The sequence below is a fragment of the Oreochromis aureus genome, linkage group 3 (assembly GCF_013358895.1).
Source record: "Oreochromis aureus strain Israel breed Guangdong linkage group 3, ZZ_aureus, whole genome shotgun sequence".
In the NCBI taxonomy this organism is placed as follows: domain Eukaryota; kingdom Metazoa; phylum Chordata; class Actinopteri; order Cichliformes; family Cichlidae; genus Oreochromis; species Oreochromis aureus.
Genome location: NC_052944.1, coordinates 14,295,793 through 14,312,386, shown reverse-complemented (window position 1 = coordinate 14,312,386; position 16,594 = coordinate 14,295,793). Strand labels below are relative to the sequence as shown.

General features: G+C 44.0%; 1 protein-coding gene across 2 annotated transcripts in view; it reads left to right on the top strand.

Annotated features, from left to right (window-relative positions):
• The first annotated feature begins 3,130 nt into the window (after nucleotides 1-3,130).
• Nucleotides 3,131-16,594, top strand: part of sema4f (sema domain, immunoglobulin domain (Ig), transmembrane domain (TM) and short cytoplasmic domain, (semaphorin) 4F) — a 57,027-nt gene continuing 43,563 nt past the window's right edge. Inside the window, exons 1-2 of one of the 2 annotated variants that reach the window (XM_031736797.2) lie at nucleotides 3,131-3,436; nucleotides 3,681-3,921. In XM_031736797.2, coding sequence (XP_031592657.2) covers nucleotides 3,831-3,921 — 91 coding nt within the window. In that variant the 5' untranslated portion in view covers nucleotides 3,131-3,436; nucleotides 3,681-3,830. The remainder of the gene's footprint in view (nucleotides 3,437-3,680; nucleotides 3,922-16,594) is intronic. The other variant, XM_039609715.1, reaches the window with a different exon arrangement.

Below are 16,594 nucleotides of genomic sequence, written 5' to 3'. Positions count from 1 at the left end.
TCAGAACTGCGGTTCAGCCCCACTGCCTAAAATCTTTTCCATCTCCGCCCTCGATAAAAACAGCAGATTCCATTGTTGGGGGATTAGTAGAAAAGGTTTTAAGCTGTTTGTTCCATTTCCTCCTCAGCAGAGGTGAGGCATGGGGGGGTAAATCAGCTGGCAACCAGCCAGCCGTGATACAAACACCAAGTAGTGGATATCACAGAGGGTAAGGATTGACCCCTTGCTCTACTTGTAATCTTGTTTAGCCAGACATTCTAAGTGAAATACACGCATTCAGCACATTTCTGCAATGATTTTCAATGGTTCAGTTAGACTGATAGCGTGAATGATATATTTATATGGAAGAGACGTGTGTTGGGGTGAATGTGTGCAGATGCAGCGCAAGAAGCGGAAAGCGTGATGGGGAGCAGGGATGCGGGGGTGAGGGAGGTAAGAGGGGAAAGAAAAAGAGATGGAAAACCAGGATTCACTAAATCTTAATTAGGAAAATGAAAGCCGTTAACTAAACGACTGTTTCTGTGCATGTGGCCCCACTGTTCCTCGGGGCAGAAGCCCCTCGCCTTACTGTGACCCCTCCCTCCCCCTCTCTCTCTCTCTCACACACACACACACACACACGCTGTTAGTGAATTTTAACTGGAACAGAATTAATATCCTTGAGTGCACGCATTACTTACACAGCAATTAGATTGGCCACAGTTTTGCTAGATTTAGTGCATGGACTTCAGACAAAGATATTCTTTTTCTTTTTTGTTTTAACCAAGTCACTGCGTCTCTGTCTGCCATGATGTAAAGGAACAAGGACAAGGTCAACATGATGTGTGTGTACGCCCAGCCTAAAGCTGACCAAGAATCAGCTCCCTGATTCCCAGCCATATAATTACATTTGCTGGAGGAGATGGCTTGTGTGTCTCTCTCTATCTTTCCTCTGTCTGATTTTCTTTTCTGTCATCCTCTTCCCCATAACAGTCCCTCCAGCTTCCACTATTAGTCACACGCACACACTCCTGCAGACCAGCGACAACCTTTGGCCTGCATAAGGCAGTGTCTAGTTTTGGCTGGCGCACATGCAGGAGAAGCGTGCACAGTGGGAATGCACATTAACAGACAAGTGACAATGCATAAACAGTCATGCACAGCGACACACACATTAGCCAAAGGAGTGCAGGGTCACGGATTGCAGTGTCCTTACATCAGGACCTGAATATTAATGTGTGGCGACAGATAAGCAGCCATGGCAATCCCTTTAAGGGTCATACTCCTCTCTGGTTGGTGCCTGTGCTTAATTTATGCCAATCTGTACGCCCGGTTTATGCAAATGTTGTGTTTCAGTTTGAACCAGTGCGTGCTGAGTGATATGAAGGACTCAATCAAGCTCAGAGTGTCTGTGCAATCTTGCTCTGTCTTTGTGTCTCACCCCATTCTGTTAGCTGAGATCTCAGTAAAACTTTATTTTTTCTTAAATCTCTGCTCTATTTCGTTCAGTGCATACCATATACAAGGCTCCGGATAATCAGTGCTATATTTTGTTTTAGCATTTGCCTCACCTGTCCAGAAGGGGGCAGCAGCTAAGCTCTGGGACATTTGAGTAAGGACAAAGGCAACAATCTCACCACCAGCTGGACTGCATTCAGTCTAAACAGTGACTGACACTAGACATGGATCTGAACCCCCAAAATGACATTGATAAATATGCCGACCACCCCAAAAGTCAAGGGTGGGCCTTTGTAAAAAAATAATGCCTCCAGCTCCAATGGTCACTGCAACCGTCTCTGATGAAGACATCCATTGTGATGCTGTCCGATGTTTAGTCATTCGAAATTCATTGGCCGCTTAAAGATGGGACACGCACAGTGTGGGCTTAATCAAGCTCGATTAGAGACGGCGCCACTCACTCCTTAGCTCCATTTGACTTTTTTGAACATCAGCTGCCTCACCTCTGACCCCGGTCCTCCTCCTCCTTCCCCCTCTTCGTCTATCAAATCCTTTAATCCGGGTTCCTGCGTGACCCCCTCCCTTTATCCTAAAGCCGGGGTACATGTCTGCACTCTGGCCCCGTGAAATCGGTCAGCCAGCATGCCTTGCTAGCCGTGCTGGGAGAAAAAACCCCGAAGAGGAAGCGGGAAAGCGAGCGCACATGGCTGCTGGACACAAAGGAAAAAATGAATGTATATTGAAATGTCAGCACTGAGTGAGCTGACGGGCTGCAGATTAACTATCAGTTAACTATCACGCCTGGCGTAAAAACAACCTATTATTAGGGTGTTTAAAAAGCTTGCAGACCATTAACCTCACATCTGCTATTTAATCATCTTTACTCCAAGTCCCGCCCCTCCCAACATGATGTCAGGATGACTGACAGGCGGATTAAGGAGTCCAGAGCTAAAAAAAAAAAAAGCAGAAGAGGGAGGAAACCGGTGGAATGCTAAGTATTTAAAATGTTAAAATATTGTATTAAATAATATAAATATAAAGCTTATGCATTTGTAACATTAGCCTGTACTTTTTGTTCAGAAAACACTAAAAATTGTTTTCCATGACCACAGCCCATGCTTTCATTACGCATAGCTGGGTAATTCCAGGTAATTCAGTGTAGTGAAATCTTAGGTGACACATTAGTTTACACAAACTACCGCAGTAGTTTTGTTTGCTCAGCCTACGTGTTCCTCCAGCCCCGTAAAAGGCTTGAATAACCCGGCCACTAACCCAGGCTCTACAGCCTGTTTTCAGATGATACAGGTTGATCTCATTTCACTTTTGTGTTGCAGGAATCCTCCTGGGATTCTGTGACTATTGTAATGACACGTTTCACTGTAGCCACACGGTCTTAAAAAACACACCTCACCGAGTGACAAAGCAGCATTTCTCTAATAGGATAATAATGTGGCGAAAACCCCGTAATTACTCCCTGACCCAACGATGGGTCCATTCCCACGCGCGAAATGACTCCTTATAAAACACACAAAACATGTTCGGTCAGTAGATAAACTTGACACGCTCGAGCTGTGACTCTTCTGCGGAAAGCAGGGCTACGTATGCGCACCTGTGTGCTGTGACATCACCACCTTACCTGTAAGGCACTCGCTCTGAGCCTGCTCGGAGGGCGGGGCCGTGCGCGCTCAGCGCTTCAGAGCAGTGCATCCTCAGCCCGTCACAATTCTCCATATCCCGGTGATCCTCTTTCCTGCGCTAGAGCTCCAGCAGTACGGTGCGCTTTTCATTTATTTTAAATATACAGATCAAAATATGTTTTTCTCCTCCTGGGGTGAATTTACAGAGATAATGTTAAACAGAAAACGAGCGGATTTTTGTTTGTAGCCGCGGGACAGGATCGGCGACACCAGGGCACACGGAGCGGAGAGGAGAGCGATTCTACGGCTTATTATAACCCCGGGACATTGGACGTTATTCGACGGTACTTTGGATTACTTTGGTACGCACTTTGTGACTGGGGTACACCACAAATAGTACTACAACAGTTTATCCGCTGTTTCCCTCCATGTCGCTTTCATTTAGTGCGTAATAAAAAGCCCTCTTTATTTTCGGTGAGCGGGCGAACACTTCTTTGCGCTTTGTGGACGACGGGAAACCAGAAACCTGTAGCAGAATTAAAAAAAAAAACAGGACGCCTTTATTCCATTTCCTAACAATCACCTGAACTTATTTTTCATCTTTAGTTTTTATTCCCCACTGAACTGGACTCAGACAAATCCAGGATCAAGATCAAGATGCACCGCAGCTGAACCCACGAGTCCGGGAGTCCTGGTGGTGAAATCGGACTGGACAGACCTCCAACCTCCTTGGTGCTGGACAGGAACTGAATCAAGATGACTGTCAGCGGTGCGATGTTAAGCCTTTTCGTGTTGCTCGTCTTTCTCTCCGCCGGATCATCGGCGGCGACTCTGAGCGCTCGCAGAGGTGAGTTCAACTGCAAGGTGGAGGAAAGCAAAAAAGTCTGGGCACCAAGGTTGGAGCTCACTGCTGACAGTCAAAGCTAAAGCGGGCATTAGGACACGGCTTTTTTCACACTATAAATGTGTCAGTGTGCGAGTAAAAACGGTGCACAGCATCTTTACTGACGATCATGATAACAGATATCAAAACAAGCACACCTGGGGCTCTGGCAGCACATGCAACTTTAGAGGAGTTTGCGTGCCCGTATAGAGCTGAAATAGTGCTCCACAAACAATTAGCGATTTGGCTTTTTAAAAGCAAATCAGCCTTTACCCCAAGTTCAGGTTTCTTTTGTGTTAACTTCTTCTCTGCGCTGTTGTTGTTTTTTTCTTTTGTTTTACGCACACAGAGCGATGCCAAAGCTCTGCCTTCTGCCTTTATTGTTGCTTGATAAATGGTGATACTGGGGAAGCAGGCAGGTGCCAGACTTGTTCTGCTCGCAGCCAACAACAAGTGCACGGACTGGGCAGAAACGCCAGGCTGTGTGCTGGTTGATCCAGACACGTATCGGCTTTGAAATTTAAAGGGACAGTTCAGTCAAATGAGCTTTCTGCTGGAGGGATTGCTGTTTGTAGGGAATTTGTCTTTTTCGTTCGCCCTCCTCTGGAGAAGCCAAAGGTCAGAATCAGCGGCTCTGTGAGCTGGTAGTGATTCAGCATCTTTGCTGGGGGGTCGCTTCAGCAGAGAAGATGAAGACGCGCAAACTCAGTTGGATGATCTGGGATATTACCCTGCTGCCCAAGTGTAGTTTAAAAAAATGACTGTAAAGTAGTGGCATTTTTTTCTTTCTTTTCAACTCTGTTTAGTTGGAAATATTTGAATTGAGAGAGCAATAATGCGAGGATAAAAGAACCGACAGATTTTGTATAGCTATAAGTCAGAGTGAACACAAGACAAGCCCGGGCTCTCTAACAAGCTCCCTCTTTGTGCTGTGACCGTCAGGGTCAGGAGCACAGACTTGCCAGCCTTTCTGTTCTCTAAAAAGCAACTGACAGTTTAAATGAAAAAAAAATAAAAAATAAAATGAGAGGAGACATCTGTCACAACAAAATAAAAAGTCACAAAGAGCCATACTGTGTCCCTCCGGAGGCCGGATTGGTGCATGTGTGTGTGTGCTTATATCTTCTTTGTCCCTGTTGACTGTTTTCTCTTTGTTTACAGGTAATAAGTGCCTTTGCTATCTTCTTCCACTCCCTTTTTCAATATTTCATGCTTGCTTAAGGTCCTTTCGTACTCTCTGTACCACATGATGGTGTTTACACGCAGATGCAGTGAGGAGGAAAAGATTTAGAGGTTGCGTCACTCTGCCTGTTGACCATTAACTGCCTGCACTTCAGTCACCTGACTGTGTTAATGGGCTTTAGCCCTGTGCTGCACTCTGCTGCAGCGCTTATTGTGCTTTAACCCTTTGTTTTTCCAGGTGTGATCAGCCCGCATCTAAATCCGTCCTCTTGACACGTCTTTGCTGTCGATCCGGGTTCCTTTGGCGGAATGAATAGAGTGCCTGTAACTTAGCTCCCTGGCTCTGTATTATTATGCAACTGTGGCCTGTGGCCTCACAACAAATCCAGTTGCCAATGCATAGCTCTGAGAGAGAGTGGGGAAGAGTGGGAAACATGCCGATATGTTGCCCCACAGAGCAATGCGTCTGGTTTTCACAATAAAGCAGTTGTAGTTTAAGAAGTGCATCAATAACTCAAGCGTCTCTTCTGTTTTTTGGGCAGATCAGAAGCTTTGTAGACGAGATGCCAAGTGCAAACATGTAGGGCTTATGTCTTCATTAAAAACAACAACAGAGTTTTCGTTCAGAGAGCTGAAGTAGTTCCTGCCCTCTGGGTGTGTGTCTCTGTGCATGCTTCACTGTTTGGATGAGTGTTATGATGACAATGGGGGACTCTTATGTAAGACAGTGCTGTTGTTATGGAGCAACTTTTCAGGTGATGTGTGTTTGTCTTGAGCTAGATTTGCACGTACAGTAACATTTTAGCATGACATCCTCATGTCAGATGCTGTTCTGCTAATAGACTGCAGATACTGACTATCATTCAAAGCCAGCAGAGAATGAATCTCAGTGACTTTGGAGTCGTGTGGACTTTTTCATATGGCGCCATCAGAAGGTCAGACGTTCCAGTATTTCAAGACTGCACTTTATGCGAACAGACAGGCAGACAGTCATGCCTCACATTATCCATCTGTCTTGTGAAAAATGTTCTTTTCTGCCTTCCTCGTTGCAGTTATGATGAATCTGTTTTTATGGTGCTTGTTGGATGTGTTTATCAACTGGTGCTGTGGTTAATTAGACTGATGTGGGACTGTAGCAGTTCTCGGGGTAAGTGTTGAGGGAAAAGTCATAAAACTGCTCGGCTGAAATTACATGCTAAATAATGAAGTCACAGGGAGAGTGTCGGATTTTAATTGAAAGAAATCACAAACAAGCCAGTGTAGGTGGTCATCATTTTTCACTTTCACGAACAGATTTCGATTTCTTTGCTCTCCACCCACCTTTGCATTGTGTTTATGTGCTCCCCCTCTGCCAGCTCCAGTTGCGCTGGTCTAGCAGCACTTTTAATGCTCCTCACATGAATGTCATTAGGGTGTCGGCACACAGGGAGGGTCTCTCTCCCAGTGGTTTGGTGACTGTGTGGATCAGGGTCCGTTTACAGAGAAACTAGAAGAGTTTGGTCTAATTTGATGAGCTCGGTTAGTCGGATACTATGCAGGTATATAAGCGTTATGTTGCTAACAAGGCCACCCAGCGTCCACCTACTGTACCACCTGCTTGCTTCCCAAAAACTATACTTTTTCCTTGTTTATAGTCAACAGCAGCTTAACACAATCTCTTTTCAAACACTTTTCTTTTCACTTGCCTTTAGTGATCAAAGATTTACTACTCGATTGTAGTTTTTTTGTTGTTGTTCCTTGGCTGGCGCTGACTTGTATGTGGAAAACATGGTTGGTACCATCATTTAATATTTAGTGTGTTTTCGGTTGGGAGATGGATGAGTGTGTGGTCATTGAAAACTGGTGTGGTCTGTGGACCTATTGGCAGAAGGTCAGCTGCCTCTGAAACCTTTCAATGGATCTTGTTGAAGGCTCTCCTTCCATTGTCTTTGCTCCAGTTGAACTAAACCGTGAAAGAGTTTGGATTTGAGAAAGGGGAAAAATGCAGTGCTGTGAAGGAAAGCAAAGGAAAGCAGTGCGCTTTGTACCAAAATTCAAAAGGTATAATATTTATATCCCGAATAACTTGTTTTGATTATAGTTGGAAGCCAGAATTTTAAAAATGCAATTAATTGCCAAGCTCCATGTTGTATTTTACCTTCTGTGTATGTTAATAATTTAAAACAGAACATGTGTTGAAACTCATTGGTTCTGACTTGATGTGGCCATTGTGCATTCGTATGACTCACACTGTTACCAGGAAAATGATTCTAAAATTTCTCACTTGGAGGGCTTGGTAGGCTCAAAATTCTTGTTGCTGCGGTATATCCATGTTAGAAAGATGCCTGGGGATTAGGCCAGGAAGAGAGGAACTACTAAACTAACTGAAGCAGGCTTTGCCTGTGAGGGTACATGTGGACTACAGTAGATTATGTGTTTGTGTTGAGGATGCATTGTTAGTCTCCCACTGGGGAATGTGACGTGGTTTTGCAAAGACAAGAGAATGTCTTCTTTCTCATTCCCGTATCCCATTGTCTGTTTCTCCGTCATTCATTGTCTGCCCTTCATCCCTCTCCTTCGTGGTAGTGAAGCTGATGGGGCCTGATGCAGTTGAGTGGTACCATGGGAGTGGAGAATGGCATCAGAAATGCTTTTAGCGCTTCTCTCAGTTTGGTCTGATAAGCTCTCGCCTCGGCTATAGCTTGAGTGCAGAGGAGGGGAAAGCTATTGCATTTCAAAGTCTGCCTTCCAGTCTCTCGTTGGCTTCATCAGGAACACCTCCTCCTGACGCAAAGCTGATTTCTTTTTTCGTTTTATTCATATGTAGCAATTTGATATTCCTTTCTTAAGATCTTCTCTTTTTTCAACACATTCTCACTCCCAAAGCGCATATTACGCTTCCGGGCACCCAACACGCCCCTAGGTTACGAGATCGGAAAAATGAGGAAACATGAGAACTGTTTGGAATGAATCTACACATGTACGTTCGTTTTACTTAGATAGTGTTTTCCAAAGCTATTTAACGTCATTAAAGTGCTGGTTAAGGTTAGGGATAAGGTTAGGGTTAGGGCTGGAATAGCTAGAACGTGTATTACCGCAGGAGCGTCATTCTACTGGATTTCATCCATAACCCGGCGCGTAGCATGCGTAGCATAAGAGCGCGGACGGTCACCTTTTGCGTTCCTCAGGAACGCTGTGGGACTTGAGAAATCTTCATTATATCACGCCTCAGGAGTTAGAACAGACTGCTTTTTCTCCCCTTTTCCTCATAAGTTGTTTCTTCTAGTCACTTTTCTTTTTCCTGTTATCTTCTAAATTTTCAGAAGACCTTAAACTAACGCTAAAGCTAAGCCTTAAGCTAAGCTAAAGCTAGTTGACTCGCACACCTACATGGATTTTTCTATAAAGTTAGTGTAAAATATTTGTCCAAAAAAGTGTCAAATCAGTTGAAATGAAACCAAAATTTGCTACACATGAAGGGAAGAAAGGGAGTCAAAGAAGGGAGGAGAAGATGGATAAATTCTCATTGACTGTTAGCCACCTACATCAAATACTCTCTCACTCCTTCTTGCTGTCGTCACTGAAGTTCATTAGCTTCTCATACGCTCTGACTTATAAAGCGTCCTCTATAAAGCCCAGACATTTCAATTCTGAGAATTACGTTAGCTGCGCTCACGCACTTGTTTGTCAATGGTCAGCCCACACAGTCGCGCCTTGACTGGACTCTGTCAGAGCAAAGGTCAAACCAAGTCAGATGTCAGAAGCCATGCACGCACACACACACACACACACTGTCTCTCTTACACACACACATGCATAGTTGACACAAGCAGATTTGTAGGATTACCAAGAGGATTTCATGATTGGAATTCTTTTCACTGCCCTAATTCTGCACCCCCTTTTTTCAGTATAGCTGTCCCCACTCAGTTTGATCGCCATGAACAGGTTAAACTACACGTCACCTGTAAGTTACTGCATAGGCGGATCGGTGGAGTTCTCCATCTTTCATTCATTCATTCCTTCATTCCTACCTCCTGCATTCTTCTCACTCCCTCGCTAATGGAAATCCTGCGAAAAGTGCTGTGTCATAATGTAAAAGCCTGCTTTCTTTTCTTTCTGTCTTTTTTTTTTTAAAGCTGTTGAATATTCTGGAGTTAAAGTCGTGGAGGGTTTAGCAGAGAGAGCATTAGTGTGTATTACCTTCACAGGGCTTTAGAAGAAGTGACGGCCGCATACAGCTCAAGCATATATCATCAACTCATTGGGATTCACACCCGCTTTCCTTCCTCATCTCCTGCCTCTCTAGCCCTCTGTTGCGTGAAAATCCCATCTGATAGAAAGCAATCCGAAACCAATTATAATGCACTGCGAACAGTTTTCAGCGTTTAAACTGAGAGGGTACAGTTAAGCCGTAGATTTAAAAATTTCTGTCGCTTGTTCTTTTAGAAATTCTGGTTAAAAGAAGCCTTTAAAACATTTTCATCAAATCTAGGTGACCCTGTCATGCTTTGTGTTTCCTGTCTGTGAATATTGCTGACTATCATCAGTGGTACAAATCAGTAGGGATTGTTTTGGCCACTGACTCAAGGTGAAGTGAAAGGGAGCGAGAAAGGACAGTTGGATTTTCGTGTAATGAACCGAGGAAAAAATAAGGGCTGAAGAGCATGAAAAACAAAGAGGAGGTGAAGGTGGAAAGAGGTCAGAACATTTAAAGTGGGTCTGAGTAGCTCGTGGAAAAGAGACAGAAACTAATAGATATTGATGAAATGAAGCAAAGACAGAGTAATTGATCTGTCTGATTCGGGACAAACCAACCAGACAGCGAGGACATAACGGGTGTCACAGGATTTGAGGCAAGGTCAGAGGTCGTGCAGGGTGACCTTGCTCAGGTTCAGACACTGCATCCACTTAACCTGTTAGCATCTCTGTGACCACACACACTCTGCTGCAGTCGTAATGAGAGGATCCTCAGAGATTTGGCGACTGTTTACACAAACTGATTGGAAGTCCTGAACCAACAAAAGTCATCGGTCAACTGACCCGTCAGTCCGCCGGCTCGTCTTTCTCTGTTTCGGGGTGTTTCAGGTCAGTGCGTGCTTCCATTAGTGGATGGAATGTGAAGGCACGCTCCATTTATTTGCCTCTCAGACACTTTTTGGTAATTGATTCATGATTGAATGAGTGATTGGATAAGCTTCTAATGTGTTGAAGTCAAATGGCCTTATTGTGTGTGTGTGTGTGTGTGTTTGCTGTGTTGTTCTGTGTCAGCAGTAAGGCAAAAGGGGGGAGTGTATTAGGAAGAGGAAGGAAAGGCACACAGACACATCTCTCTCTTTCTTTCCTCTCATGAGCACAATACTTCACTTCCTTGAGCCTTTTCCTGCTTCCCATACTCACACGCATGCTCGCGTCATCTCGCCAGGTTTGTTTCAGGGCTTTCGATGCCCGCATGCCACCTGCGACTTTGTTTGCGAAGCCAAAATCAAATAAAACGCCACATGAACAGCATGTTCTTCTCCTAGTGTTTGTCAGAAGTTGGGTTAAAAGGTGGATATGTTAAACTCCCCACATCAGTGACCAGTCAGCTTTTTCCACTTTTGTGCCTGTTGGCATTTTTTACTCTTGGTGACAGCTGGAAGCTGGAAAAAGCCATCGTGTGCAGACTGCTGAGTTTGAGCACAGAAGAAATGTTTAGTAAATACTGCTTCCTCCTGGCACCGATGCTTCTGCTTATATTCAGTCAGATTTAAAAAACAATTAAGTAGTTATGGCGCAAAGTGACATCCCTCAGATTATTAAGTAGAATATTAATTTGTTAATGGGGCTTTATGTCTGTGTGGGCAGACAAGCTTTTATCATTAATAAGTTACTCCTCTGAAAAATTAATAAATTAGCCATGCAATCGGCTGGATTTCAAGTGAGTCTCTCACCCTGTGGATGAACTCCAACTCCAGCAATCTGGGACAGACTCTGGTGAAGTTAGTGCTTGTTCTGCTCTGGTGAAAAATGACACCAATGAACCAGCTCTCCACCTGCTGCAGGTTCTGGTTAGATCAACCCTCCAGTTTGCAGTGGATCTCCAGAGCAGAAAGTCTAACATTGCCAGCTGCTGTCCAAGACGGAAAAGATGGGATGGGATCCTGGCTAAACATGAGATGGGAAGGGCTGTCAAAATAAGAGTGAGAGGGTTGTGCATGTGTAATTCGATCGCAGGATGACTTTGTTCTCTCGGACTAACACAAAAAATAAAATGCTGAACGTGAAGTTCTCTCTATTCTTAACACAGTTAGTACACACTGTTGGCCCACCCATGCAATGTCTATGCGTGGGAGACACTGCAGAGGGAAATATACAGGCCTATATGGGTAGACCCTTTCAGACTTTCCTTACTTTTTTCACACCTATTGATTTACTATTGTTATAAATGAGATGATAAACATTAACAGGGAATAGAGTTCACAGTTACAGTCCAGTTGCGATTGGTCAGTCCAGGCTGCTTGTGTGGGCTTCTTTCTCATACCACTTTGCAAATGCAAACGCAGGTTGTTGATAGTGAATACAACATTAAGGAAGTGGAACACTTCAGCTCAGTAATCTTTTGCTTTTCAGTAACAGACATCTCCCAAATCCATCTCCCATGCAAACACGGTGATGCAGCAGCATGATATTAGTCTCACAGCAGAAGTTATGTGATTGTTCCAGCCCTGTGCAGCAGTGTGAACCCAGTTTAAGTCTGATCTGTAGGTACCAGAAATTGGTCTGTAAATTCAAGTCTTACAGGGCAGTTTAGGTCTACAGTGAAGCCAAGCTACATACTCTAGTGATAAAGGCCTGACAGCGCCTACTAGTTTAGTATCTAACCTGCTGCTCCTGTTTTCCAGAGGATTGCTTTTCAAATATTTACAATGTTCATCATGTGCTTAATGGTTTTATATTCCTTTTATATTCCAAACAGCACAGAGCTTAACAGCAGAGCAGGCTTCCATTCCCCTGCTAAGTAATGTCAGAAATGTGAGTTAAATATTCTCTAAAGTTCCAAATTATAATCACAATCTGTGTGAACAAGCTTTATAGTTGCCACGTGAGAAGAGTAAACAAATAGGACACACAGTCTATTGGGCCCAGGAAAAAGAACTGGAACAACAGGTTGAACTCGAGACACTTCATTGCAACCAGTTCTCAGATCCTAAGCATGGATGGTATTTTACACATAATTTACAGTTCAGTGAAGATTAGGAAAAACACTCTTTGGTCTCTCTCTCTCTCTCTCACTCACACACACACCACGGGGCGTTTGGCGGGTCATGCGGAGAAGGTTACTGCTCCTGCTATGATCAAGGTAACACACCAAGTCATAAAGTCAGAGCAGCGACTCCCGTCTGGCACACACACACTCGTAGCCTTCAAAGAGAAGCTGAGTAACAGGCGTTCTAAATAAAAAGCGATAAGGCTGTCTGAGGCTGCTGTGTGTATCTCTGTGTGTATGTGTGTGTGTGTGTAATAAACCGAGATATCTATTTCCTTTCTGTGAATTAGGCTTGGGACCCTTTGGCAGACTAGCAAATGAAAGCACCTCTCTGCACTTCTTCTCTCTCATTCCTTTTGTGCATGTGTTTATATGCATGCGAGTGTGTGTGTGTGTCTTTTGGCAGCCTTGGTTGGCACACAACCACGAGGTCCATTTCATCCGCACACACACTCACTTACTCGCACAAAGATTGCTTGACAGTAAGGGCTACCCTGCTGTGCTACTTTGTGTTCATTGATTGATAGTGTCTTCCGCTGTGGGGAGTTTCTTCGGTATTATTTTATGTATGTGCGTGTGTGTGTTGGTCAGTTTCGAGCAGACGTATCGACTGCGTCGTAGTCTTGCTTCCTCACTCTGATTTGTTGAGCTCCAGTTTATTTTTCATTCTTTTTATCAGCTTTCTTCCTCTTTGGTATATTGACCTTCTGTCTCATTTGTTTTTTACTTTGGTGTGTGTGTGTGTGTGTGTGTGTGTGTGTGTGTGTGTGTGTGTGTGTGTGTGTGTGTGTGCTGTTAAGGAAAGCAGGGCAACACTGGAAACCATAAATGGCAGGAAACAGGCTGAAGCAAACAGAAAGGAAAACTGCCAGGAGTTCCCTTACACACACACACACACACACACACACACACACACACACACACACACACACACATCTAAGTTGACTTTTTAGCACACACTGATATGAGTGTTATGTAAACATGTATGTCTGATGTCCCTTAAAAAGCCTTAAAAGTCACCAGGATTTGCTAGCAGTTTCAGTGTGTGTGTATATATATGTGTGTGTGTGTGTGTGTGTACAAACTGCTCATTAAATCCCCCCTCCCTCCTCCAACCACAGCCTCTCCTCTTTTCCTCCTGCGTCCCATACACCTCCCCCTGGTCTCCCTCCTCTGTTCTCTTTTTTGTGGTTTGTTTTAATTGGAATCTGAGGTGGTAATTACAGGGAAGGCAGTAGAGGAGGAGGAAGAAGGAAGCAGGGTCGGGAGGGTGGTTAAGAAAGAGGGACAATGAGGAGTAGGAGGTGAAGGAAAGGATCTGTATGGTCGTGATGAAAGAGGTGAGAATGGAGACAACGTTCAAGAGAAGTAGTTGTTGAGAACGGAGTGCTCGGTGTGCTCTCAGATGACCGGGGGATTGTAAGGAGCTGCTTGTGCTTTAATTGTCTCGCAGACTCAGGTAGTGTGTGGCCCAGTGCTTACACAGTTACTGCCTTCATATTCACAAGTATCCACCAGAAGTGGCCCTGCTACTCCCCAACACTAAAGATCATAGCACTCAGCTCATTAAACATCCTTAAACACTGATCCACATGTGTACTCATCATGTTTGCACAAAGATTTAACACTAGCTAACTCAACTAAAGACCTATGTGAACTGAATACAAGATTGTGAGTTAGGAATGTTCTTGAAACACCCTACAAAACTCATTGTCACTGGTTTGCCTTTTTGAGCAACTCTCAATCCTAATATAACAACAAAACGAACTTCTGCTCAATTCAATTTCAATTCAGTGTTATTTATAAAGGGCCAAATCACAACAACAGTCACCTCACAGGGGTATATATTATAAGGTAAAGGCCCTATGATAATACACAGAAGACCCCAACAATCAGACGACCCCCTATGAACAAGCACTTGGCAACAGTGGGAACGAAAAACTCCCTTTTAACAGGAAGAAACCTCCAGCAGCAGGGAGGGGCAACCATCTGCCGTGAGTGGTTGGGGTGAGGGGGGAGGGACAGAGGACAAAAGACACTGTGGATGGGAGCCAGAGATTAATAATAATAACTAATGATTAATTGCAGAGTGATGTGTAAACACATAGAGCGTGTGAAGAGGTGAATGAAGAATAAACACTCAGTGCATCATGGGAAGTCCCCAGCAGCCTAGGCCTATTGCAGTGTAACTAATGGAGAGTGATCCAGCCTTAACTGTATGCTGGAGGGTGTCCGTTTCCTGCACCCAAACTGGGAGCTGGTTCCACAGAAGAGGAGGCTGCAAACTGAAGGCTCTGCCTCCCATTCTACTAAAAGTAAAGTAAGTCAGCAGTTTGACAGTGAAGTACTCTATTGGGGTGATATGGTACTACAAGGTCTTTAAGATAAGATGGCACCTGATTATTCAAGACCTTGTAAAGATCTTGAATAATTAGGCCCCATTTGATTCTGAATGTAACAGCCAATGCAGAGAAGCCAATATAGGAGAAATCTGCTCTCTCTTTCTAGTCCCTGTCAGGACTTTTGCTGCAGTATTTTGGATCAACTGAAGGTTTTTCAGGGAGTTTTTAGGACATCCTGATAATAATAAGTTATAATAGTTGAACCTAGAAGTAACAAATGCATTAACTAATTTTTCAGCTTCACTCTGAGACAGGATGTTTTTAATTTTAGAGATACTGTGTACTCTAAACAATAAACTTTTGAGCGTGTAATTCACTACCAACGTCTGACACATCCCCAATCAGGATGGCACCAAACACAGTAAACCTAAGCAACAAAGCTGTGCTTCAGTAGAAGGTTAGCACAGTCACCCAGCTAAAGCAGGCTGATTAATTGGTTTTATTTCAAATTACTTAATAACCGACAGCCAAGAGAACATGATGAGGTCTGGCAGGAAGTGGTGTGTGCCCTCTAAGCTGGGCTCAGGCATCAGGTGTAGCCAATCAGCGATCAAGCCCAGGCGACACTCGAGAGAAAGGGCTGTCGAGGAGCATAACAGTGATGCAGATAAATGAGTGAGGATTATAATCCCTTTTGTTTTTACAAATGTAAGGTGGTGTGTAGGCTCAAAGTGCACTTGCGCTTTTGCTTAAGTCTCTTCTGCATAGTTTGGTTATTCAGATAGTCTTTTCCCAAGACTGTTATGTTATGCATATTCTTGGTATCTCATTGAATCAGCTGATCGTTGATTCAGCTGGGTTACAATCATCACATCTCATCCAATCTTACTCAGTTTAGATTTGGCGCACTTTAGGATGCGCTTCTACATTATATTACGGTCAAATATTTTTTGGCAAAAACATTTTTAGAGTAAATATTCAAAAGAGAATAAATGCGGTTTTTATTTCATGTGCTCGCTACGAGCGTCTGACCATGCAGCTTGTGGAGAAGAGCTGACAGCTAAAAGAGCTCCTTCACATCCTGCAGATCTGGGTGCAGATCTGTTTGGGGGAACAGTCCAACCAGTTGTGGCTAAAGCTCTGCATCCACAGAGAAGAAGCAGGAGCCAGTGCTCCACAAAAAGCCCCAATGAAGATGTAAAGTCCTCTTTGTCATATGCTCACATGTCCGTACAGCTACTGCAGCCAGTTCACAGTGAAACAAGATATTGGCAACATTTACAGACTAGTGTAAACAGGCACTAAGGTTTTTCTGTGTGACTGTAACAATATGTGCACACACACATGTAACCACTATAACACACGTCTCTCTGAGGCCTGCGTGCTATTAAAATCAAGTTCTCACAACTGTTTTGTCAGTTTCTTTGTCTTTTCATTTTCTCAAAGCACACACTGGCTTCTGGATTTCTTGGACCTTTAAATGTGTCGCCCATGTTTCCCTTTGCTGGATTCATGAAAACTTTTGTTTAACCACGTGTGTGAGCCCCTCCCTCCCTCTCTCTCTCTCTTTGTATGTGTTTTTCTTGGTGCAAGGTAGAAATGCTGAAGGCCTCAGCATTTTGCTTTCCTGTGGGGAGTAACCTGCGTTAAATGAGATACAGTAGCTGCCCCTCCTCTCCTGCTGTCTGGGACACACACACACACACTCACATTGCACGCAACATTGTTGAAAGCCAGCCGTGCTGTAAGGATACATTAATGCTGATCCACATTATCATAATTGAGGTGTCTGCTGAGCCTGTTTGTGTGTGTGTGTTGGGGTCCGGGGAATATAGAAAGAGAGAGAGAGGGTCTTTAGTGCCAGACAGACACCATACTTTCATCTTTT